At 43.5% G+C, this 27,576-nt stretch overlaps 1 protein-coding gene across 1 annotated transcript in view; it reads right to left on the bottom strand.

Annotated features, from left to right (window-relative positions):
- Nucleotides 1–27,576, bottom strand: part of CLSTN2 (calsyntenin 2) — a 639,619-nt gene that overhangs the window by 115,013 nt on the left and 497,030 nt on the right. Inside the window, exon 5 of the mRNA XM_011958111.1 lies at nt 21,628–21,777. Within this exon, the coding sequence (XP_011813501.1) occupies nt 21,628–21,777 (150 nt within the window). The remainder of the gene's footprint in view (nt 1–21,627; nt 21,778–27,576) is intronic.

The following is a 27,576-nucleotide window of genomic DNA, read 5'->3' on the forward strand; positions in this document are numbered from 1 at the left end:
TATACAACATTGCTAGATGATATCCCTTTGCTGAAGTAGAAATAAAAATCTATAAAGTTGCCTGACCTCACCCATGAGAAACTCAGAAAGTCCTTCATTGTGGGACTTGGTATCAGGCTGCGGTTACCAGAAGACTCCTCAGTTCCCAGTGGGCCACTGGCACTACCATGTGATACCAGTATCTTGGAAGAGGCTGGGCTTTGGGGCTAGCCAGATGGCTTTGTTCACTGAGCAACCATTTGTTCAGGGTTTGTTTCTATGTGCCAGGCTCTGCTTGGAGTACAAAGGGTATAGCAGTGAACAAGTCAGGAGCCTAGGGACAGAGGCAGGTGATGAATAAGCCTGTGCTGCTCTATCAGAGAGAAGTGCTATGAAAGGAAAAGCCAGTGATAGTGAGGGGCTCCTTTAGCTTGAGAGTTAACCTCTGAGCTGAGGCCTGAATATCAAGGACAAATGCATTGGGGGAAGCCTCAGGGAAGCATGGGTGAAGCAGATGCAGCAACAATCTTGGCTTGTCTTTGTAAGGTCAGAAAGTTCTCGAGCAGGTTACTGAAGGTCTCCAAGCCTCAGGCATCTCATCAAGAAAATGAGAACCATAGCACTGACCTTACGGTATTGAGGTAGGGACTGAGTGTGAAAATGTGTGCATTGTATGCAGTAGAGACTGATCAATGTTGTTCCCTGGCAAGGAAGAAGACAATCTGCCCCCATGCATCACAACTTTGACACACTGCAGGTACCTTTGCAATCTGACTTTAGGTCTGAGCTCCCATGGTCACCAGCTGCCCTTTACGGGGTTTTCTCAGAGTGTCTCACAGGAAGAGAGTGCACATTATGGTTGTGAGATTCATCCCTAGGGTACTTACAATAAGAGGATGTTTGGATGAGAGTGACTAATTGTAAAGGAGAATATCCCCAATTCTATGTTATTTTCCTTATAGTCTTTAGGAGCTGTATCTGGACTAGCCCATCCCCTCCCAGAGGATGAGATCATGAAGTTGCTGCAGCCCATGCTCCAAAAGCCTCAAGTGCAATCTCAAGGACAAACCACTGGAGCAAAAGGTGGCTTTTTGTCTGGTGGATCTAAAGTCATAGTCCTATAGGAAGCCCTCCACACACATGGCCAACCGTGTAGTGTCCTAGGTACAAAATGTTTCGTGCCACTGTGTATTTGATTGTGCTGTTTCTTCTACTTGAGGCTCCCTTTCTATCACCATCCCTCTTGCCACCTCCTCCATATGGCCTTCTGGGATTTCTCTAGCCTAGGTCGATGCCCTCTCTCCTCCATGCTTCTGCAGTATTTTCAACATTAGACTGTAGCATTAGACTCCAAGCTTCACGGTGCCTCTGAGGCCCCATCGTGCTAGTCAGTGCCTGGCACAGAGTAGATGCTCACTAGTGGTAGAAACTGTAACAGAATCCTACAGGCTATCTTTTGATAGGAAATATTTGCTGGGCGGATCTGGGTAGCCCCAAACATTTAACTTTGTCTGGGTATCCTGGAGGGTAGGATAGCATAGTTCTTGTCTGGGTAGCCCCAGATATTTAGCACTTCTTGAGCTGCAGACAGAATCCATGGCTTGTTTGCAGCTTCTCTGGTACTGACCCCACCTGCCTGTATCTTCACTTCTGCGGAACCATCTATCCCTTCTCTATATAGAACCATGTCTCTCTCCTCTCTCCCCAAACCCTCCATAAACTCCCTTTCTGTAAATTGAAAATGGAGAAAGCAGTTTTGTGCTGGAAGCAGGAGCTTGGTGTGCACCCTGCAGCACCACTCTTGAGGTTCTCCTGCTTCTGCTAGTTCAGGAGAGCCCTCTCACAGTACCTCCCCTCTGGTCACGGTCTCTGGAAGCCTCCTCTCTGGAGAAATCCAAGACACCCAACTCACTGATTTCCTTTATTTGGCAGAGGCTGCAGGCATCTCTTTCTCATCTAGATATTTTGGTGGTTATCTATGATGAGAAATTCCACCTCAAATCTTTTGAAAAGGAGTTCAAATAAACAAGCAAGTAAATCGTGAAGGGAAAAGCCAGGAAGCACAATCCTCTAGGGTCTTCATCCTCTCGCTCATCCCCTAGCTGGGAGGGCAGGGTCCTCTCTGGCCACCAGGGAGAAATCAGGTATAAAAGAGTTTTAGGAACATCACAATTGCCAGTTGCTTTGGTGGCCTCTAGAGGCTTGTTTTTGAGCGTTTATGAGGAGCAGGCAAAATTGCAACCATATAGTAAAAGAAATCAATGAAGCTTTCTGAGCACAGTGTCCTTGAGAGAGTGAGACGCTCATACCAACATCTTCCATTTTCCAAGAAGGAGTTGGGGTGGGGTTAAGAGAGCAAAAGGCAAGTCATCAAGTTCAGCCTTTACGACTCCATGTGTCTGGCCCTTCTCATCTCCTGGAGGGTAGGATAGCATGGTTCTTAAAAGCGTGAATGTTTAATTCCGCATACCTGAGTTTAAATCCCACGCTTACCACTTACTGTGTAACTTTGGGCAAATCACTTATGCTCTGTAAGCCTCAGTTTCATCTTCTATAAAGTTTGTATCTACCACCTTGGATTTTGGGGGGATTACATGCAGAGTCATTTCAGCAACAAACATAAGGACTACGTCCAATAGATATATTATTGGTAAATTATCGTGTATTCAATAACACTTATTGCAAGAAATAAGAGGAAATCAATGACTAAGCATCGACAAGGTGTCAAGCACTTTTACATCTATCCTTTCACTTAATCCTTTCAGGGACCCAGTGGGGGAGTGTTACCTTAATTGCACAAATGATGAAACCATGGCTAAGAATTGGTGTGACTTACCCAAGGCCACATAGCTTTCTTTTTTTTTTTTGAGATGGAATTTTGCTCTTGTCACCCAGGCTGGAGTACAATGGTGCTATCTCAGCCTACTGCAACCTCTGCCTCCTGGGTTCAAGCAATTCTCCTGCCTCAGCCTCCCTAGTACCTGGGATTACAGGCACCTGCCACTACACCCAGCCAATATTTGTATTTTTAGGAGAGATGGGATTTCACCATGTTGGCTAGGCTGGTCTCGAACTCCTGACCTTAGGTGATCCACCCACATCGGCCTTCCAAAGTACTGGGATTACAGGCCACATAGCTGTTTTTACAAAAGCTCCTCCATTATTCTGAGGATTTGCCAGAACTGAGACAACTATAATTTTTACAGATTCATGTTTGACATTCAATTTATGCTGATATTTAAAAACAAAACAGTGATAATCCCAATGTTGGCAAAAGATCAAGAAGTATTGTCAGTTTTATCAGTGTCTGACCTTGAGGACAGCTTATGGGCTGGAGATTTGCTTTGACACTGAAGACTGCAGAAATCCAGGCTTGAATCGCAGCTCTGCCAAATGTGAGTCATGCGAATCTAACAAAGCTGCCGTCATCTTATAGCCTCCATTGATTCGTCTGCAGATTGGGGAAAATTATGTCTCCTCCTGGGCTTATGGTAGCACGAGATATGCCAGGCTAAGGGTCCAACACAGAGACCTTCCCACGAAGGCTCGGTATGGAAATAGCCCACCCATTGGTTCATGAGTGTCTCAAACTTCTCTGAACTGTCCTGCTTGGACACAAAATCTTTTTAGTTTATAAAGGGCCTAGAGACTACTTTATGAATTGTGGTTCAATTTTTTTCTTAAGTGAAGAGAAAGGGAGCAGCCTGCCCACTGTTTTAATAATTGGGCCTAAATTACCCTGTAAGTATTCCTGAAAAAGCTATTGGGATTTAAACCCCTTCTTTGAGGATTAAGAATTTAGAAAGATGATGTTTTTATTATAACTACCTCTACATTTGGGTATCTTATGTTTTCTTATCAGGAGAACATTAACCACTTGGAAGTTTTATATTAGATGCCTAGAGAGGGAATAAAGCTAATCTAAGGGATTTCTGGAAAGCATAGGCTTTGGGGCTCTTGTAATCTAAGATGTTCAGTCCATTGTCCCAATTCTGTGGTCAAAAACGATGCAGAAGAATAAAAGGGAAAGAGGCAGGTGTGGCAAAGACATGCTTCCTTCCTTAAATGTGCACGCGCAGGAGCCTCCGGTTCTTCCTGGTCTCAGCTTCCAATGGCTGGAGATGCATCAGGATTTCTAGGAAATTGCTGGGTTCACACAAAGTGAGTGGCTGGATATTGGGATTCTGTGGAGTGAGAGGGATGGGAATGGGGTACCCCAGAACAGGAACTGTTCAGGCAGCTGACATTGCAGCCAGATCTGCGAGCATTCACTATCTGCCATCTTTTAGGACTTTCTCTAAGGGATGGGTGGCTTTGATTTGGGCACCAAGGGTCTTCCTCTCCTACTGGAAGAAGCTAGGAGGGTACCTTTGCTCAGCAGTGAGTGCCGTCATCTCCATTGACCATCCAGTGCATCTGAATTGGGGGCGGGTCAGGAAGCAGAGATGGGCTGCATAGGTAAATGAAGGTCAGATGATGAATGCTGGGGAAGAGGTTTGGATTTAATTGCAGGACCAGTAAGGAGCCATACATAGGATGTTTAGTATGGGTGTGAAGTATCCAGACTGCTTCAAAGTCATCATTCAGCAGCTGGGCTAGTCCTGGTGTTCATTTCCAGAACAGCAGAATACTCCTGATAGCCACCCCTCAATCAATCCATGCAGGTGTCACCACTGACAGGGCCACACCAGAGGGAACTAACTTCAATTCATTGAAGTTTAGTTCAATTCTATTTAGTAAAATTTAAGAGTGTTAACCCTGCAACTGGACAGATTCAGATTCAGGGAGCATGCCACACCACAGGCAGGGGAGGGGGCAGAGGAGAACCAGTGTCAGCCAGGAGGCAGAAGGAGGGTGAGAAACTGTGGGCACAAGGCTTTACTGTGGCTTCCATGGGAAGAAACAAGTAAGGCAGGGAAAGCATTTTAATATTGGCTAGTTTGAATAATTCCAGCCAGTTCTTGGGCATAGTTGTCTGGTACCTGACCCTGGGGTGATTAGGACAGGTGAATGGTGTCCCAGACTGTGAGAGCCCCAAAAAGGGATGTTTGGGGGTGTAGGCTCCAGACTGGCTGGAGTGCATATAAGAAGTGAGAGTGTGAGATGTTTAGGATCTCTGAGAATCAGCCAGTCCCAAGAGGAGCAGTCCCTCCAGGGTCAGTAAGGCCCCCAGATGTCAAAACATCAGAATATATACTAGAAAATAACAGACATAGTTAATACAGCATTGCAGAATGAGGGGAATGCCGGACTAGAAGAGAACTCCAGGGTGTCTTCTTCAGGGCCTTGTGTCTGTACAGCTCCAGGTTCAAGTGGTGCCATTCAGATGGAAATGATGTGAATAGTACTTCCATTTCTGAGTGTACAACCCAGCAGCTGCCACGCCTCAGAAGGTGCAGACATATGGGAGGCTCAGGAGGGCTTCATGGGGCCCTGGTGTGGGGTGAGGCACTTTGGGGCCAGATGACAAGGACCTTGGATGCTGGGCCAGGGAGTGGGTTATTTAGAGCATCAGAAACAGACTCTTCAAGGCCTTTGTGGAAAGGACTGACAGAAGCTGACTTCTGAGATTCGCCTTCTCTCCGCTCTCTGCATGGCCTCTAGTAATGAGTTCCTCAGGACCCAACAGTGGGTAGGACCAAGGTGTCACTTAGACAACAGAGTGCAGAGACTGAAAGTGAGGGGTCAGATGTCTAGCTCCAGGCCCTGCCTTCTCTGCCTACCAGATGCTGTACCTTGGGCAAATTACTTAACCTCTCCGTGCCTCAATTTTCTCATCTGCAAAGTGGGAAAACAGCACAACTACATCTCGTGGGGATGTTGAGATAACTAAGTAAGATGATAAATGTGAAATGCTTAGCAGAGTACCTGACATACAATGAGTGGTTAAGAAACATAGGCTATTTTATTAGGCTTCCAAAGTTTGGTTCCTTGTCACAAATCCTGCTCTCAGGAGAGACAAGGAAAGGACTATTCCTGGATCTCCTAGGGCAGGTACTGAAACTTCCGTGAGAGAATGTTATCCTCCTTTACGGGAGAGGAAACTGGATTGGGGAGAGAGAGAGTCACTTTCTGAAGTTCCCACAACCAGTTGGTGCAGAGCCAGCACTTGTGCCAGGCTGGACAACTTCTAAGTCAAAACCAGAAAAGAATGTCTTGCTTCTTGCTTTTAGGAATTCATATTCTTTTTACATTTCATCAATTGCTATTATGGGTCTACAACTATCAGGTTGGAAATTCAGCTGGAAGGAGGCGGGGCTGGTGAGGAGTCAGGGAGACCGGAACTTCAACCCTGGCTCTACAACCAGTTGCATGCTCAGAAGGGCCCCATCTTGGTTGAATGCTCTGCTGTGGCTGTCTTAACTTTCTTAATAATTTTTAAACAAGGGGCCCCTTGTTTCCATTTTATACTGGGACCCACAAATTATGCAGCTGGTCCTGCCTTACCAGCTGAGCAACCTTGGGCATATTCTTTAACCTTTCTGAGCCTCACTTTCCTCTTCTGTCGAATGGGGACATTAATTAATTGCCCCCAAAGGAGTCCACAGAGCATAACTGCTAGGAATCAAGGCTTTGGAGTCAGACCTGGGTGTGAATTCCAGCTCTGTCACTTGGTATCGTGTACTGTGAGCAAGCCGTATTTTCCCTCTATGTTTACTCATGCAAACATTCACGATATCGTGACCAATTGTAGAGTTGTATATAGGGTTTCTATGAGATAATAAATGCAAACCACTTATCCCTGTGTCTGACACATAATAGGCACACACATTTTTGAGCATTAAATTATGTGGCTTTTTCTTCTCCAATTAAAAACGCTTACACACAGGCACCATTTAAAAAGAAACAAAACAGGAATTTTCTGCACTCAATTACAAATATAAGGAATCCTCTCTTTTCCTTTATTCCTGACCCTTTTCCATTTACTATGTTTTATTTTCACAAGAGTATTTTATTACTTTTTAATTCCTACTAAGAAGAGATAATTAACTACAAAAGGAAAGCGGGGCAAGGATACATATCTCTGTGCTATATCCTCAGTGAAGCCTCAAGGCTGTGACTGTTGCTGTTCCTCTGCCTGTGTACTCGGTCCCTGCCCTTCCTAGGACTGGTCCTTCTTTTCATCCAGGTCCCACCTCACAGGTGACTTTGTAAAGGAGCCCTTATTGGAACTGGCCTCACCTTGATGAGTCTCCCCAATCTCTACCCCAGCCTCTCCCTGAGAATTTACTTATTCCTTTATATCCCGTTCCCACTCAGGAGCATGACTTGTACATCACTATTCAATGCCTGGCATATGAAAGGTGCCCAACAAATATCTATGAAATGAGTGAGCAATCAGATGTATGGAAATCAGGACGCACATACACACAGATATACACCCAGACATATAGACATGCACAGTCCAGTTCCCACATAGGATGGTACACCTTACTTATCAATCATCTGCTTAGCCCAACCAGCTGCCAAAGGATAGGCTGCTAGGCATTAAAATGGAAAGGATTCGAGACATGGCTGCTGTGTGTGTGTGTGTGTGTGTGCATGCATGCATGTGTGTGTTTGCATGTGCACGTGTGTGCTGTGTATGTGTGCATACCCCCCACCCACCTGAATTGAAATGTCTGTGGACAAATGTGAATGCTGAAACTGCACGTAAAACTGGCTTCAATTGTTCCATACATTTTTAACCTTTTTAGTCCCCTAGACATTCTCAATAAATGTCAAATGAAAGAACTGGAAATCTGGTCTCAAATTTTGTCTTGCTCATGAAGTTCTTTCCAGTTTCCTGATGACAGAGGGGATATAATTTGGCCCCAAATCAACACTGTGATGACTGACTCTGACCTAAGAAAAGCTTCTCATCTATCTGGCAGACCTCAAAGTCATGCACATTGGCAGAGACTTTGGGGCCTTATTCTGGTAGCAACTGGGAAACTGCAGGCAGCTCCTCGCTGAAGCCCAGGCTTATGTCAGGCCCTCCTCCCTGGCCTCTCACCTGCCAGCCAGGAGAACTGGTGCCACTAGTTAAGGGCAATGTGTAAAGACAGCTTGCTGAGCAGACTGCATTGGAGAGATGGCTGGCTCAGGCCTCTGAGACACCACATTCCATTCCTGGCAGCCTTCGGCCTTCCCCATGCTGTGAGAGGAAACCACCCTATTCTGTGTGGTTCCCTGATGCCGGCAGGAGAGCCTCCATTACCCATCAAGTCTCCAATCTTGCCAGTGTTGGGCACCACCTCTTTAGAGCCTATGCCAAGCCCTCCTTTCCTTTTACCCTGGCTCTCTGGGGGGCCGTGGGTCAGCAGCCAAAGCTGAAGTGAACTGTGTGGTGTTCAGAAGCCTGGACCCACCCCAGGCTCGGCTGCAGCTTTCTCCCAGTCCCTTCAACCCTAAAGACCCTCAGCTCACATCCTTCTCAGTTCCCAAACAGAAACACATCCAGCAGAACCGATGCTGGAAAGGTACAGAAACCAGGCACTTCAAAGCAGCCCTTCTGAAAGACAATCCTTCCAAGATCGATGAACTCAGCCAACCAGGGCACCTTCTCTTGGATGTACAGAAATGCTTCTCTCTTATGTACAATAAACATGAGCATCTGCCAGGCAATTTTTTAAATCTCTTGACAAATGTATTATTAGTGTAAAGATGGAGCAGTGGTTCTTGAAGAATCTTTACTTTTATGGCTTTGAAAAACATTCACAATTGAAGGGTACAGTTTTTCATGCCCATATTTTTCAATTTTTTTGTAAAGATGGCTTATGTGTACTTTTTCATATTCTAGTTATGTAAATCTCTTTTTAAGCTATCATTTGCACACAGCTTCAAAACTTTTTTTTTTAAATGAAAGGACCATTTTCCTAGGTGGTACTAGAGTGCAGGATTTTCCATTTCACTGAACAAGAGTCTCAAGCTGAAATCAAGTTCTCACTTCTACAGGAAATACAGTCTAAATCTCCCGAGTCTGTTGAATACACTGACACCCCCAATTCCCCATGTGTGAAGGTGGGAGAGGTGGCTCTCTGACAGGGCTAGGAGAGTACACTGTCATGAATGGTTAGCAAGATGCTTGGCAAAATGTATCTCAGTTTTCAAAATGACCATAGACTTTGGCCCAGTAAATAGACTCCAGAGAAAGGTAACCAAAATTCAAAGACTTTTGTACTAATTGCCATTGCATTAAAAAGAACAACAGAAGCATGCTGACATATGATAATCACATGGCCCTATCTAACTACAAGGACACAGTCAAGCACCTTTGGATACACCTATGGAAGGAGACGTTATGCAGCCACTGAGGGGGTCAGTGAGGTTTTATGATGTGGGGAAATAAATATGACATAAGGTTTAGTGGAAAAAGAACATAATGTTCAAATGACTATGCATTGAAAGGAAAAAACAATGGAATATTAACAATACTGCATTAATTGAACTACAGGAAATTTTTATTGAGTTTATTTTTTAAAATTATTTTCAAATGAAGATAAAAAATTATAATTAAAAAAGTTACATTAAAAATAACATGGCAGCCCAATTGCCACTTACTACCTCAGGTTCTCTTAACAGAATGCAGAGCTCATAAATCTTGCCTGAGAAACATCCTTCTTCCTTGCCTAGGGGTGCCCACCTGGGCAGCCAGCCAGCCAGCCTCTTTCTGCTGTCACAAAGGGCTCCTGTTGGCCAGTGTGAGCCCCACCCATGCATTAGACATGGAGTGCTTTGTTGGCATTTGGTGATGAGGTTGTTAGAAACCCAAGGAGGCTGAGAACCTGAGGAGCAAAAGCCTTGGAATTTGACAAGGGATGACATACTGTTACTATAATATTTTCTTCTGGATCTAGAGCCTGAGAAAAGGGCTGAATTTCCTTAGAAGCTCACCAATGGTGGAAGATTCAGCATGTGTGAGACTGTCATTAACCAAACCTCCCAGCAAGTAGAAGGTCCCTGTTCCTTGCCTGCCTGGTTCAGCCTGTGTGGGGGTGGCTGCTGCAACCAGGGATGCAGAGTCTCAGGCCAGAGACAGACACTGGCACTGGGGAATGCAGAGAAGGAACACAGCTTTCTCAAGCACTGTCCACCAGCAGAGCCTTGTTACTAAAACGAGAGTAACCAAATAATAATACTTGTCTTAAACTGTGGCTGAAAGTGAGGTCACATTTTACTCTAAATACCAACCTTCACCAACCAAGAACTCATCAGAAATGAGTCCTCCTCTGAATGCCTTAGTCTTCAGAGGCCCCAGACAGGTTCTTCACATTCCCTACACAGGTCTCCCCGGGCTTCCACTCCTACTGGGGCCCCACTGTCCATGCCTGCTGCTCATGTGGCCAGGACTGGCCCTCTTCACCTGCCCAGGGAACACCCAGGCCACAGGGGTCCAGACTGGCTGGGCTCCATGGAAGGTGGGGAGAAGGGGCCCTCCCCAAGGAGACCTACATTGTGCCTTTGCCAGGTGAACTCTGGTTATTATGTCCACTGCCTCACAGAATCTCTCTAGACAGTTCGATCTACTTACTTCACGGTCTGCATTGGAAACCTCACCACATCTCTGATAAAAGCCAACAGTAACACATCCACAGTGATCTTATTTTTGACAAGTGTTTCAAAAACACATACTGCAGAAAAGACAGTCTCTTCATTAAGTGGTGCTGGGAAAACTAGATATGCATATGCAGAAGAATGAAACTAGACCCCATCTCTCACCACACACAAAAATCAAATCAAAATGAATTAAAGACTTAAATATAAGACCTCAAACTATGAAAACAGCTAAAAGAAAACATTGAGGAAAATCTCTAGGACACTGATTAGTCTGTGCAAAGATTTCTTGAGCAACACACCCTACAAGCACAGGCAACCAAGGTGAACATGGACAAATGGGATCACATCAAGTTAAAAAGCTTCTGCACAGCAAAGGAAACAATCAACAAAGTGAAGAGACAACCCACAGAATGGAAGAAGATCTATGTGAACTACCCTTCTGACACGGGATTAATGACCAGATTCTATGAGAAGCTCAAATAACTCTACAGGAAAAAAATTCTAGGAATTTGATCAAAGAATAGGCAAAATATTTGAATAGACATTTCTTAAAAGAAGACCTACAAATGGCAAACAGGCACATGAAAAGGTGCTCAACATCACTGATCATCAGAGAAATGCAATTCAGAACTGCAATGAGATACCATGTCACCCCAGTTAAAATGGTCCATAGTCAAAAGACAGGCAATAATAAATGCTGGCGAGGATGTGGAGGAAAGGGAACCCTTGAACACTGTTGGTGGGAATGTAAATGAATACAACTACTATGGAGAACGGTTTTGAGATTCCTCAAAAAAACTAAAAAATTAGCTACCATTTAATCCAGCAATCCCATTGCTAGGTATATACCCCAAAGAAAGGAAATCAAGTGTATTGAAAAGGTATCTGTACACCTATGTTTGTTGCAGCACTGTCTACAATAACTAAGATTTGGAAGTAACCTAAGTGTCCACTAACAGATAAATGGATACAGCAAATGTGGTACATAACATGATGGAGTACTATTCAGCTATAAAAGAGAATGAGATCCAGTTATTTGCAACAGCATGGATGGAACTGGAGATCATTATGTTAAGTGAAATAAGTCAAATACAGAAAGACAAAAATTGCATATTCTCACTTATTTGTGGGATCTAAAAATCAAATCAATTGAGCTCATAAATACAGAGAGTAGAAGGATGGTTACTAAAGGCTGTGAAGGGTGGTAGAGGGTTCGTAGGGGGAGGTGGGGATGGTTAACAGATATAAAAAATGGAAAGAATGAGTAAGACCTACTATCTGACAGCACGAGAAGGTGACTATAGTCAATAACTTAACTGTATATTTTAAAATAACTTAAAGAAAGTAACTTGATTGACTGAAACTCAAAGGATAAACACTTATGAGGGGATGGATACTCCATTCTCCATGATATGCTCATTTCAGTTTGCATCCGTGTATCAAAACATCTCATAAATCCCATAAATATATACACCTACTATGTACCCACAAAAGTAATAATTAAATAATTTTTTAAGATACAAAAATATATTCAAGATAAAAAAAGGAAAAGGAAACAAACAGGAAAACAAAACACACTAGTCCATCTACTCCATCACTTACCTTTCTCCAAAACCCCTCTCTGCAACCCAAATGCCTGTCTCCTGTCAGTCACACAGCCACAATGTTGATAAAACAGTGGACGGAAATGCCCGGAGGTGCAGCAGTTAAGCAGCAAGCTCTCCTGCAGATGCTGTTCCCTGCTTCTTCCCATCACTGGCCCCTTCCCCAGCCCTTTAGGCACCTGGCTAATGTACTCATCCTTCAGACCTCAGCCTAGGTGCCACCTTCTTGGGGAAGCTTTCTCAAGCCTGGCCACTGTACCTCACCTCTCTTCTCACAGACCTTGGGCTTTACTTGTCAGTGCCCTGACTGCCCTGTATTGGAATGGACTGCTCACCTGCCTTCCCTCACCTCACCACCGCTCCAGCTCATGGTTCCCAGGGGCTGGCAGGGTGCAGAGGAGGCCCTGGGGGAAGTTTCCTGAGTTGAGTGGGAGCTCAGTTGGGCTAGGCCCGCACTGTCCCTCTGCATGGTTAGGCTGGGGTCAATGCTCCAGATCCTTGAGTTGGTACCTCATGGGTCACACCACACTTAACAGTGTGAATCCAGAGCTCCTGAGGTCAACCTCGGCCAGCTCCTGGCTCTCCATCCAGTTCCTCCCTCCACCAGGATCTCTGGGAGGTAGACGTGGGGAGAAGGGGGCACTGTTCTGCCCACTTTAGAGATGAGGACAACTGTGGCAGGAAGAGGAGGGGCACTTTCTGTGGTCACACACATTATGAGAATCCAAGTATGGCTTGTGTGCAGGTGGCAGCATAGGTACCAGGCTGGCTGGGGCTGCCCTCCACTGGGTTGTGCAGAGAGCAGGAAGGAAGCCACCATTTAACAGGCACTTTGCTGGGCCTCTTACACATGTTATCCACCCGCACAGCATCTCTGAGGAAAGGATTAGCAGGAGGGTAATTTTACCATGGAGACAATTGAGGCTGAGATATCAAATGACCTGCCTAAGGTCACACAGTCAGCAAATAATGCTGAGAGGCTGGCCAGACTCCCAAAAGCACTTTAGCCACTTCTACTTGCTCTCCCCTGCCTTCACTTTCCTCATTGCTAGAATTAATTCAGGCATTCCCACCTGCCAGGCACAGTTCTGCCTCGTGACAATCCTCTGCGATAGGTACTGCTATTAACCTCATTTTGCAGATGCCACATCTGAGGGTTCTGAGAGGTTAATTGACTTATCCAATGTCCTTGAGTCAAATGGATTTGAACCTGGGTCTTTCTGGCTTCAAAGCCTGCACTCTGAAGCTGTATCCTCTGCTGACTCCCTGCAGGGAGACATTCTAGCCCACTGCAAAATTTCAAAGAACTGTCAGTGGAAGAGGGAGTAGGCAGACTGTGCAGCTCAGGGGCAGACCCAGGTCTATGGGGAGATGAGGTAGCATGTGGGGCTCTGAGTCAGGAGGCCTGAGTCTAGCTGTGGTTCCACCTCTCCGCATGACCTTGGGCAAGGCTTTTCCCCTTGTGGTCCCTGAGAGGTCATCTAAAGTTGAGTGATGAATGACCTTGTTATCCTGAATGAAGACAGGTCCCAGTGGTGGGCCTGGGTGACAAAAGTGATACCCCTCCCACCTCCACCATTCACAAGCCATGGTCCCCTCTCAAAGCTGCCTCACTATCCAATGACATATTTTCTTTTCAACATGGGGAAAGAGTTCTAATTTCAGAACTTTCCCCCAAATAGCTTTCCTCCAACGGTCTCAAAAGATGGCAGTGTTCTCCTTTTCTTTGAGATGCATTGTAGGAAATTGGGGGAGGATCTCTATGTCTGCAGACAGATTGAGCTGGCCTCAATATTACTAGCTGTGTGGCAAGTGTATTAACCTCAGTGTTCTCATCTGTAAAATGGGAAAATAACAGTTTTCAGGGAACAGTGAAGAATAAATGACCACATGCATGCAATGAATGCCCTTAGATAAGGCTTGGCAAATAGTAAGTGCTCAGTCAGTGGTAACGATTATTACTATCATTATTGAGTACTCTTTGGGATGAGTGAAGTCTGCCCACACCCTCTTCCCCTCAGGGCTGATATTATTGGGCCTTGGAAACCTCTAAGGCTCATTACCCTCCAGGCGTATCCACAGGAGAGTCAGGTCAAAGCAGACTTGAGCATGGGCACTTTTATCTGGCAGCTCTTTAAGCACATTAAGATACCATTGAGTAGGTAAATCAGCATCCTGTACAGAGCCATTTGTTGCACCTTAATGATCGGCTATGTCAGTGATGTCAAAACAGGTCATCATTCACGGAGAAGTGCCCCCACGAGGCCCTCCGCCAGGAGCTCAGCTGCTTGCCAGGCAGATCTGAGCAATCCCCTTAGCAGCTGTAAATCCCCGGAGCACCTGCCCTGGGGTCACACTGCTGCAGTCAGTGGAATTCAGGCCTCAATAATGGTTTTTCCAATTATTTGAGGAAAAAATACTCCATTGTGATTTTTTAAAATTGAGATAAAGGGAACTAAAAAGCGCTGCTGTTCTCTGAGCCCCACCGTGTGGGGTTCCGTGAAAGGCTCTCTGCTGGCAGCCTTTCATCTGGTCCTCACAAGAAGGCACTTACATTTAGACAAGCCAAAGCTGAACAGCAGTGACTTTTCCAAGGTTGCAGAGTGAGCTAGGGCCTAGCTGGGACTGAAATCTGGGTTCCTGGACTGACCCCCAGGACTGTACACTTTCTACCCCACCCCATTGTCTCCCTTTGATCCCAATCTTAAGAACAAAAATCCAGAACATGATGCTTAAGCCACATAGCCTTACTCAATTCTATGGATTTAAATGTGCGTACTCGTGTGTGTCTGTGTGTGTTCATTTGCATGACGGTGTCTATTTTCCCAATTTAATCATAGCATTCATTTGCATAGGGATTTAAATTTTGTGAAGTACTTCTATGCTACAATTTCTTTTGGTCTTAACAATCTTACCAAATAGCTTGGCCAAGGATTATGATTCTTAATTTACAGTTAGGGAACCAAAGCTCAGCCAGAGAAATAGCTTAAGCAAAGCCTGTGGCTAGATTATGATCCAGCTAAGGGTTGGGTTCAGCCCTTCTCATTCCATACCTAGCTCCATCTCCACTGGTTTGACCTGACCCCATTCCCCCATCACCTACCCCTGTGTGGGGTTCAGGGCATATGCTTAGAAAAGGGAAGAGGAGCAGAAGGAACCAGAAGAATGTAGAAGAAATGAAGGGGAAGGAGAGGCAAGTCAAAAATGGGGACAGGGAGAAGAGAGGTTATTGATAAATAGTAGAGATTCAAAAGGATAGGAAGGAGACTGTGAGGGTGGAGGAGGAAGCGGAGCCCTCTGGTATGAAGCTCAAAAAGTCAGTGCTGTCCTACTGAATGGAAGGGTATAGGGGTAATTTTTCATGCTGAATTCTCTTTAAGGAGAAGGTAGAGTCTTCCTGCTGTGGTGTGAGGAGCCACACTTGGGCCCGGCATCTTTGGGTTTGAAGCTTAACACCTATGTCTGGGGCTCACTTTGTGTTTCTCTGGGCCATGAGATAATCAGAGATAACTTTAGTTTCCGGCAAATAGTATCTGAAAGACGGACAGTCTTCAAGCTTGGGTTTATTTTTGAACAAATTATAATTTCAAGGCAATGTTTCCCTAGACCTGGTTCAATCAAGGAAATGAGAGTCGTGGTGCCTCTTAGGTGCTATGTAGACATTGTCCCATTGAACTCCAGCTACCCTTTCCAGGTAAGTCTCATCACCATCTTACAGCTAAGGTAACTGAAAAGTTAACTACACTGCTTAAGGACATATAGGCTGTGCCTCTCTTCTAAACTGTTTTCTGAGATACCGTTTTGCAAAGCTCGTAACATCCCCCTTTGGAAATTCTCAACCCCCTTTTTCTATCCTCTTTCTTACTTCTGACACAGTAAGATGCCCTCTGGAATAGGCTGATATAAATTTGAATTCCATGTTTACCATTTACCGCTGTGAGATTTTGGGCAAGACAGTCAATCTAAGTTTTCCTTATCTATTAAATGGGCTAGAATTGCTTATCCCACAGGATGTTCCTGCCCTTTGTGCAGTGAACTTTGCTTTGGACTTTTACAGTTCTTTGCCTCTGTCTAAATATATCCATTTGATTCTCATTCTTTCAAGGCTTTGCTATGCATCTAATCACCCACTCTCTGCTAAGGCGTCAATGGACAACAAGAGCTTCATGCAGGGGTCAGAAAACTTTTTCTGTAAAGAACAAAATAGTAAATATTTAGGCCTTGAGGGCCACATAATCTCTATTGAAACGACTCGGCTCTCCTGTTGTAGGGTAACCATAGGCACTACGTGAACTAATGAGTGTGGTCGTGTTCCAATAAATCTTTATCTGTATGCACTAAGAATAAAACTCCACATAGTTTTAATGTGCTATGACATATTATTTTTCTTTTTTTCAATGATTTAAAACGTAAAAGCCATCTCTTAGTTCACAGTTGTACAAAAACAGTCAACCAGATTTGTCCTGTAGGCTACACTTTGCTGACTCCTAACATGTGGCTCCTGCAGGAGGTATTTTCATTTTCAGGGGGGATTATCTATTAAAATAAAAGGTTGGCACTGCAATGTTGGAACCTCAGACACCCTGGCAGGACAGTAAAAGAGAGAACTGAGGGCAAGAATTCTTCTTTACTCTGTCTTCCTGGTAATGCCCTGAGCCCACTTTCCCAAGCAAATCTGGACACCTTCTTGGGCTTATCACCCTCTGATTTGAAGTCAATGCCTTTCACATAGTAAAATGTAAGCCAGATTCTCAGTTTATTTAATAACCCATCTGACTTTTGGAAGGGGCAAGGGGACCAGCTGACCCCCAGGCTCCTAGGTGTTTATCTCCTCAGGAGGGTGGCGGCAGGTGACAGCTGCAGAGAGAACTGGGAGATACACCTGACAAGGTGTAGCAGGGTCTTCTTCAGCCCCAGACATGCCCAACTGCCACCTTTGTCCCTTTGCCTATGGAATCTCATGAGATTTGCCTGAAATCTAACCTTGATGCCCACTTTAACTTGAGTTTGCAATAAATACATGACTTTTAGTACTTTTGGGGGAGTGCTCCACTTGAAAGTGCACTCAGAAATAATCGTTCTTTTCTGCTGGCCTCCCTCCCCTGAGTCTCTGCATTCCAGCCACCATCTACGTGGTTTGCCGAGGAGTCCTTCTTCCCTGAGATACATGGAGGCAGAAAAGCCTCTGCAGCTCCCCTGTCCTCAGGATGATACAGGAGGAGGCCCTCCCTCCATGACCTGGTCCTCAGTTGGCCAGTCTGGTCTTCTTCCCCCTGCTCCAGCCACATTGTGCTCTCTCACCTAACACCTGTTTTCTAGTCTGGAATATCCCCTCCTCTCTGTGCTAAAGCCCAGTATTTTTCTAGATTTGCTCCAGGAACATCTCCTTGGGGCTCCTGCCTGGTTCAAGGTTAAGTATCCCCTTTGTCTTCCCACAGTCCCTCCAGTGCAGCTTTTATCCTCAGCATTTCTATCATCTCCTTCTATACTCAGAGTCCTGGTAGATCTACCCATATTCCCAGCCTTTAGCACACGGTAGGCCTTCACTAAAGGGTTAACTAATTCACTCCAAAAAAAATATTTTCCACCATGTAATATGCATTCAATTTCAGTGTCTCCCACAATGCCAATAACTGAGAGCAATGAATCTAGCCAGCATTAGATTAGTTGCTGCTAATCTAATGCTGATTAGATGCTGTCTTTCTGCTGCTGTCTTTTCAACACAAAAGCATTAGACATACTCAGGTGTCTGGTAACTATTTTCTGCATAGTCTTAGTCAAAGTGAAGTTGACAGAAGCAGCCAGACCTACCCCAGACTTATTAAATCAGGATCTGCATTTTGCCAAGACTCCCCATACCCCCACTGACTCAGGTGCATGTTCGAGTTTGAGAAGCGCTTCTCCAATCTTGCTTTCCACATCTCTCCAGGCATAGCCTTCTCTGCAAGCCAAACTGCTCTTCTCATATTGTTCATTGTTCCCCTGAATGTCCTCCCCTCTCTGTGTTCCTGGTCCATTTACAAAGTGCAGGATTCACCCCATACTGGCTCCATGAGAAGCCAAACCTTTCCCCCAAGGCATCTGATGCCCACTCACAGTAAGGGGCAGTCTGCACTATCTGCAAGTAGCAAGCAAGCCAGTAAAACACGGTTCATTCCAGTTTGCTCTGCACAGCTGGGAGAAGGGGCAGGACAAGAGACACACAACTCAGACAAGTTGTGGTCAGTTCTTCCCTGGAGAAAGGTGAACTTCCAGTTAAGAAGCTGCAGCCCTGGATATAAGACAGAATAGGCCCCAAGATGAGCGAGTAAGAAGAGTTCAGGGTTGTCCAAGGGGAGGAATGAAGTGAATTCATAGGCTGGGAGGAGGAGAGGAGGTTCCTCTCTAGGTCTGGGAGCTGGGACAGGAATGGTAGAAAGCTCCTATGGCCTGCTCTACATATCAGAGAGCCTGGAGGGCCTACCTATGATCTGGAAGCCTACTGGAGCAGTGACTGAGAGAGAGGACATCCCAGATTCTGGCTCTGGATGCCAAACACAGTTTGGCAGTTTGAATTCTTGTACCTGTTCTAAGTCATTTCCCTTTAGGCAGGAAGGAATTGCAAGGGGTAAGCTGGAGGGAGAAGATTAAGGATAAAGAATTCATTGTCAGCTTCTGCCACCACAGCTGTTGGGAATAACGCTCAAAATCCTAAGGAAATTGAACACTCAAACAAAGGATCCTTAGCAAAGCAATTTTCCTTCTGTGCAGAGGGGTGCTTCTCCTTGGCCAGTCACCATGAGACCACACCTGAACAAAGGGGCAGGAAAGACTTTATTTCTGACATATGTCCTGCCCCTGTACCCTCTCCCCATTGGCTGGGGTTGGGTGGCACAATTTGAACTAATTCTGGATGAGTAAACATTTGAACTTTCTTTAGATAGGGTGGGCACATAAGGGAGAGAGGGGAAAAGGGGAAGGGATGTCTGCAATGAGCTAGAGAGCTAGTCTTCTTTCCAAATAAGAAAAGGAATGTGAGCTGGTACTGATAAGCCTGGTACTGTGGCGTGTCTGGGCATGTAGCAAAGGCAGAAAGGGGAAAAAAAAAAAGAAAAAGGAAAAAGGGGTGGGGGAGTACTATGAATTAAAGAAGAAAGTATTGATCAGGTTATTTGAAGGGAAACGTCATCATAGCCCACAGAGCTAAGGCAGGGAAGCCACAATCAAGTAGCTGATACTGATGTTACATGTGTTTAAATCATTTTGCCTAACACTATCAATGGATGCAGGGAATTGCCTCTTCCCTGCTTTCTTTATTCCACAGAAAGGTACATTTTTTAACCAAAGTTTTTCTGACCATTCCTCCATCGTTGAACACTTGCTAAGTGCCTGCATCATGTCTGATTCTGTGCTGGGCACTGGAGACACAACAGCAAATGGGCACCAGCCTTGCCCAACAAGGTTTGTCTGGACTGCAAACAGCAGTGTGCACTGCAGGGTGGTGCTCAATACATTCTTCACATGTAGAGTTAAACACTGTGTCAAGGTTTTTCCTTGCATACATTTAATAAGTACAAATTCTGTTAGGAAATTACATTTAAATATTGGAATAAAAATGTAATCACAAATCTGTAGGTGCCTCATTTGTCAAAGTCAAAGAAACATTGGGACTATTCTCCTGATAGAGCTGCGTGTTTTGCTCTTCCCACTTAAATTCTCATTGTGAACATATTTCATGCATAGAGAGTTTATATATTTTTTCCAGGTTTTCTCTTCAAAGGCCACACCTTCACTGGAGCTAATTCCCATGAGTTAAAAACAAAACAAGGTGAGTTCTTCTTAACTCAGATACCTTTTCTTTCATTCGTCCATCCATTCATTCATTCAATGACTATTTTCTTGAGCACCCACCACTGGCACTAGACACTGCACCAAGCTTGAGAAATTCAGTGGTGAACAAGACAGAATTCTGTCTGCAGGGTCCTTGGGTCTAGTGAATTATACCCAATCAGAGCTCAGGCTCCCCAAGGTTGGGAAAACAAAGTTTCCCACTCTGGCTTGTCCTTCTTTCTATGTCTCTTCCTTGATCCTAACAGACTGACATAAAGATGACTCTGCTTTGTTCTTTATCTCTCATGTGCCTTACCTGTGGTTCCTCTACTGAGCATTTCATCTTTTCTACTTTGTTCAAAGGCAAACAACTCTGGCTGTCTCCAGAGGTGGGTTAAATTACCCCTTCCGATCTTTTCAGTTTTAAGTTTAAGGGAGATCAAGTTGTTCAAGGGAGGAGCGCTTTGAGAACTGCCTTCTGAGGGGAATGATGTCAGGTAGCTTCTCAGACACAGGCGTCCTTACTTTGTACCATGATGTCCTGCCAATCTGACCCTGATGAATTGGATTAGGAATGAGTAACTGAATAAAAGGCAGTCATTCAAAGACTGACCAGAGATTTATAGGGTGGTCAGGCATCAGTCTTCCCTACATAGATGTGAGTGACTAACATCAACTCTTTCTAGGGAATTTAAGAATTAAAGATAGCAGAGAGACAGAGACAGAGAGAAAAAGAGAGAGAGAGAGAGAGAGAGAGAGAGAGGCAGAGAAAGGCAGAGAGACAGAGAGAAAATATGAGAATATAAGAGGGAGGGAGTAGCTTAAAGACACACCAAAAGAAGGCAGTACCCCAGAAATGAAGCACTTTATGAGTTATAAGTAAGCAATAGCCTGCAGCATCTTCAACACATGAAGTAGAGACAGGGAGTCATCAGGCCACCAAAATAATGGTGCAGAGATAATTCTAGAATCCGAGCTCAGTCACCAGATCTATTAGCATCACCACTAAAGCTATTATTATCCCACAAATCACTTAAATCTCTGTAAGGTCCATCTATGCAGCTGTCCTCACCTTCCTTACTTGCCCTCAGTTCAGTGATAAACTCTATTATCTAAGGGCGACCTAAGCATTTAGTTTTCCTTGCATTTTAAAAGAGCTAAACTGACACAAAAATCCACCTCCATCAAAAGTCATTGCTTCTTCATTCCCAGACTCAACATTTTATACACTCCCTAATCCAGAGGCTGGATTCTGGGTCTCCCACCTCTGCCTGTGTGCACTCTGTATGAGCACAAAGAACACGATGACTTTCCCTAGGTGTTGATCCGTGATGCAAAACTTGAAATGCATCAGGTAGACCCAGCACCCTAGGGTAAAGTGAATAGGCTTGCTGGTAATTTCTCCTACATGCTGTGAGATAATTTCTATTGATCAAAGATGTCATGAGATTTGAGAAAGGGAGCACTGGACAAACAGGGTGCATGAGGTTATAGGGGATGTCTCTGACATTCTCAGCTGAAAAATGGGGATAATATATCACCTAAGAGTTGTGAGAATAAGCAAGCTACTTTATTTCTCACAGCAAAGTGACTGTACTTAAAAAAGTTATGTGTTGTGATGATTTGAGAACAAGTACACCACTTTCCATACACCAGACCATGCTGCCTTCACACAAGACTGATAAAACAGGCCCACCTTGCCAGCCAGGCTTGCAAACTGGCTTCACATCAACCTGCACCAGGGTGTCCTGAGCAGCGGGCTTCTGTCCACAGTCGTAGGCGGTCACCAGGATCTCATACTGGTGTTGTTTGTCATAGCTCAGCTTCTCAGTGTTCCTGATGTTGCCTGAGGAACAGAGATGTTCAAAAGCATTTCCGGTCAATTTAATGACACTGTACTTCTCCCAAATCTCTTCTCCACTCCACCCACCTTCACAGAAAGAAAGTGACCCTTTTCCTTATCTCTTTGTAAAAACAAGGGCAAACAGGAGCATGGCTCCACTTGTAGCCTGCTTATGCTTTGGTAGCAAATTCCTGGGAACCGACTGGCTGAAGCCACCTGGCCATGCAATAGGACTGCCAGGGAATTTCGAGTGCATGCCTGGAATCCAACTGGCTTGTGTTTATAAGTAATGGGCTGCCAGAAGACTTCCTCCTAAAGTACAGCCATGTGATTGTGTCCCTGATGTAGAGCAAAGACCATTCATCTGCAAGGATATCTCTGGGAAAAAGATGGAATTCAGAAAATGTCCTGACACATATTTTTTCACATCTGGGCTTGTCGCCAGGAATGTTCACTGCCTCATCTCACATTATTTTGCTACCAAATAGGAAGTAAAATCAATAAGAAAACGTGTGACCTCCTTCTCAAAGTGACACAGAATAACACACTTCTTGCCCCGAAGAAGAAGATATTTTTCTTCTCTAAGAGATACCAAGTAATTTTTTTCAGAGTTGTTTGTGTGTTTTTGTTTCTGTGGGTTTCATATTATGGTTCTGAAATAAATATTTGGCAATTAATGAGCAAAATTTTAATTCATTATTTTTGCTGAAATACAATTTTAGTTCCAGGGAACTAATAAAGACCTAAAATGCATTTAATACTTTTAAGCTTTTAATTCTAAGAGATTAAAGTATTTTGCTGAGAATAATTTCATTCCTACTACTTTTTTTTTGGTGGCAGAGTTGACAGCAAATTAGAACTCAAATGTTATCATCTTTTACCAGAAACTAAATTTTAAACATTGAAATTAAAAAACAAATCAACAAGATAGGCCGGGTGCAGTGGCTCACGTCTGTGATCCCAGCACTTTGGAAGTCCGAGGTGAGTAGATGGCTTGAGGACAGGAGTTTGAGACCAGCCTGGCCAACATGGTAAAACCCCGTCTCTATTTAAAAAAACAAAAATTAGCCAGGTGTGGTGGTACACATCTGTAGTCCCTGCTCAGGAGGCTGAGGCACAAGAATTGTTTGAACCTGGGAGGTGGAGGTTGTAGCGAGCAGAGATCGCAGCACTGTACTCCAGCCTGGGTGACAGAGCAAGACTGTCCGAAAAAAAATAAAATAAAATAAGCAAAGAGGGAACGGCTGACTCATATATACGTGTATTTTTTGAGATAGAGTCTGGCTCTGTCACCCAGGCTGGAGTTCAGTAGCACGATCTCGGCTCACTGCAACCTTCCACCTCCTGGGTTCAAGTGATTCTCCTGCCTCAGCCTCCCAAATACTGGGACACGCCTGGCTAATTTTTATGTTTTTTGTAGAGATGGGGTTTTGCCATGTTGGCCAGGCTAGTCTCGAACTCCTGATCTCAGGTGATCCACCTGCCTCATCCTCCCAAAGTGCTAGGGTTACAGGTGTGAGCCAACATGCCCAGCCCGACTCAGGTATATTTTTATATTTCATCAAAACTAAAGAAAAATTACCTAAATGAGCTTTCTTCTATTCTAACTGCTGTGTATTGTTTATGCATATTGAGAGAACATGGAATGAAACAAGAAAGCTTAGAAAGTTAGAAAAATCAAGTAATGCTTTAAAGATTTTTTTTAAAAAAAAGGTCCACCAATTATGCAATATTAGTGAAACAGTACTGGCACCAGGCCGTGAGCAGATGCTGCACATGTGAATCTATGTGAGGCTGGGAGGAGCAGGAAATGGGAAGTGGGAGGAGCAGACGCTGACTGATGTCTAGGAGGGAATACGAAGTTGTCCAAGACACTGGACCAAGAGTTAGAATAATCAGATGGGCGCAGTGACTCATGCCTGTAATCCCAGCACTTTGGGAGGCTGAGGTGGGCGGATAACGAGGTCAGGAGTTCAAGACCTGTGTGGCCAACAAGGTGAAACTCTGTCTCTACTAAAACTACAAAAATTAGCTGGATGTGGTGGCAGGCACCTGTAATCCCAGCTGCTTGGGAGGCTGAGACAAGCGAACCACTTGAACCCGGGAGGCAGGCAGAAGTTGCAGCGAGCCGAGATCACGCCACGGCACTCCAGCCTGGGCGACAGAGTGAGACTCCATCAAAAAAAAAAAAAAAAATTAGAATAATCTATTCTGCTATCTTCTCTGGACTATTTCTAAAAATTTATTTCTAAAAATATGCTTCATCCACCAATATGAGATAGAATTTAGTTAACAAAGTCAGTCAAAAATATCTGAATAAAAACACGTTTGATGTGTTTCTAGCTTAGTGGCTGGTGTTCGGAATCCCTTTCATTTGTCCTCAGTTATTGTTTCTCTCTCAGATCTGAGGGCCTGCACAGGTCTGGAATGGCTCAGTGGTGGTTGGTAACACTCCCCATGGATTCTGTTAACAAACTTATATGTGGTTATAGTTATCACGGGGGAGGAATTCTGTCAGGTGGAAGCACTATAATATAACCATGAGAAGTATATTTTCACAACATCACATTGAATTTTGAAAAAAAAAACTTCCTTTAAAATTAAATGGCTCTCAAAAGGTACTCCTCTTACAAAAGGAAGACTCAGAGTTTACAATGTGTACAACATTAAGCAGACCAAACACTATTGATTATGGTAGAAAAATAAACACACAAGCTGAATCCTTGGCTCAATTTGTTGCAGCTCTACTTCCATAACAAGTCTTAATAAAACTGTCTGAGAAACTAATTTACCTTCTCCACCACCACCAACTTCATGCATGTGAAAATGAGTTTCAAAGCACAGAATTTGAAGCATTAGGTCAAAACTGAGGGTACAGTATTGTGACCAATTGTTGCATGGGAGAAGGTCATATTTCGATAGGATACACATTTACAATTTTTTGAAAGCTCAGAAAAGCCACCTGTTTTGCTTGTGTTGCAATTGTATCTTTTTCTCCCATATTTGAATGATTTTTCTACCACTATCTTCTCAGGAGACCTAATCCCACAGTTAACCATGGTGAACATAAGTCCCCGGAGCTATTTCTCCAAATGAACTTGAGAAATTTACCTTTAAAGAACAACCAGTTCCTACCTTGCGTATTAGTTAGGTATTTTTTTTTAAAAAAAAAAAACCTCTCGGAGAGTAGGGGCTGAGGGGATGAAGCAGACGTACTGACCAATACTCTTCTAGAAGAATTTAAATTGGAACAACCTATCTGGAAAGCTACTTGGCAATATAGGCCAGTCAGTTTGAAACTGCTCATACCTTTTGGGAGTGCAGTTCCTTCTCTAAAAATTGATTCTAGAGAAATGATACAATTGCAGATATATGTGCAAATATGTTCATCTAGTATTTATCACACTGAAAAATAGCCTGACACTATAAGGGAAGAGCTAAGTATAACACCTACGCATAAGATGGATTGTTGCTCAGCAGTAAAAGTGGTGATTATAAAGAATGTTTAAAGATGGGGAAAATACATGTAATTAAATGTTAAGTGAAAAAAGGGAGGACAGACAAATGCAAGGATATTGTGGTCCTAATTTTGTTTAAAAACTTTACAGAAAAACTATTGAAAATGTGGCAAACAATGGTTTAATGGTTAACTGTTAATACTGGTTACTTTGGCAGGATTATGGGTGACTTCATACTTTTCTGTGCTTTCTGAATTTCCCACACAAGGCATATAACACTTTTCCATTCATATGGGAAATAAACATTTTCATTCACTTTAAGAACGAGCAGGCTTTAGGATACATTTGGCTCAGAAGCATGAGTCCTGTTATTCACTAGCGCAGCTTTCTGACAAAGAGAGAGCCCAGCTGAGGCTGCTTGAAGACCAAACAATTGCTTCAAAGTAAAAAATCTGCCAAGTGGTAACTGGGTGTCCTTGAGAGCCTACCGCTCCCTCCTCTGTCATTCTCTAACATGGCTGAGTGGCTGGCTTGTGCCAGAGGCTCTAGTATTTTGTTGGTATCAGTTTAGGTAACAATCACACTGCACAGGTACAATATTTAATTCCCATTTTACTGGTGAGGGTCTGAGAAAAAGTTCAAGTAACTTGTCAAAGACCACACACACACAGAAACACACACACGAGTGATGGATGCAAGTGTGGTGTCCACCAATTTGTGGGATTTTTTTCCAGCTTTATGGAGGTATGATTGACAAATAAAAATTGTACATATTTAGGATATATGATGTGATGTTTTCATATGTGTATACATTATTAAATGACTACCATGATCAAGCTATTTAACATATGCATCACATCACATTGTTACCTTTGTGTGTGTGTCTGGGTATGTGTGTGTATGTGGTGAGTTCAGTTGAGATCTACTCTCAGCAAATTTCAAGTATATAATACACTACCATTAGCTGTAGTCACCCTGCTGTACATTCTCCAGTATTTATTCATCTTATAACTAAAGTTTATATTCTATGATCAATATCTTCTCTTTTCCCCCACTCCCTCCCTAAACCCTGGCAACCACAATTCTACTCTCTATTTCTATGAGTTCAACCTTTTAAGATTTCACATATAAGTGATATCATGAGGCATTTGTATTTCTGTGTCTGGGATATTTCACTTAGCACAATGTCCTTCAGGTTCATCCAAGTTGTTGCAAATGGCAGGATTTCCTTCTTTTTTAAGGTTGAATAATATTCCATTGTATGTGTGTATCTCCCACATATTTTTATCCATTCATCTGTCAACAGTCACTTAGGTTGTTTCTGCATCTTTGCTATTGTGAATAATGCTGCAATAAATACGGGAGTGCAACTATCTCTTCAAGATATTTATTTATTTTCCCCCTGTGAATACATACCCAAAAGTGGAATTGCTGAACCTATGGTAGTTCTATTTGTAATTTTTTGAGGTACATTCATGCTGTTTTCTGTAATAGCTGTACCAATTTACATTTTCACCAACAGTCTGCAAGGAATCCCTTTTCTTCACATCTTCACCAATGCTTCTCCTCATGAACTTTTTGACGGTAATCATCCTAATAGTTGTCAGGTGATAGCTCATTGAGGGTTTGATTTGCATTTTACTGGTAGTAAGTGACATTGAACATCTTTCTGTATGTACGTTGACCTTCTTTGTATACCTTCTTTGGAAAAATGTCCATTCAGGTCCTTTGCACATTTTAAAATCAGGTTTTTTTTTTTTTTTTTGCTATTGTGTGTTATATGAGTTCCTTATATATTTTGGATAACTCTTTATTGCATATATGGTCTACAAATAATTTTCCCATTCTGTAGGTTGCCTCTGCATTTTGTTGAATGCTTTCTTTGCTATGCAGAGCTTTTTAGTTTGATGTTGTGCCACTTGTTTAATTTTGCTTTTGTTGCCTATGCTTTTGCTATCAAATTAAAAAATCATTGCCACTACCAACGTCAAGGAGCCTTCTCCTTATATTTTCTTCTAGGGTTTTTATAGTTTCAGGTCTTATTTGTAAGTCTGTAATCCATTTTGAATTTATTTTTGTATATACTGTAACAGAAGCGTCCAATTTTGCTTTGTTTTGCTTGTGGGTATCCAGTTTTTTTCAGTACTATTTATTCACAAGTCTGTTCTTTTCCATTGTGTATTCTTGGTGCCTTTGTTGAAAATTAGCTAACTACATATGTGTGAATTTATTTCTGAGTTCTCTATTCTGCTCCATTGGTCTATGTGTCTGTTTTTATGACAGCTACATACTGATTTGATTACTATAGCTTTGCAATACAGTTTTATAGTTTGAAATCAGGAAG

Source organism: Colobus angolensis, unplaced genomic scaffold (assembly GCF_000951035.1).
Source record: "Colobus angolensis palliatus isolate OR3802 unplaced genomic scaffold, Cang.pa_1.0 Scaffold46, whole genome shotgun sequence".
Lineage (NCBI taxonomy): Eukaryota > Metazoa > Chordata > Mammalia > Primates > Cercopithecidae > Colobus > Colobus angolensis.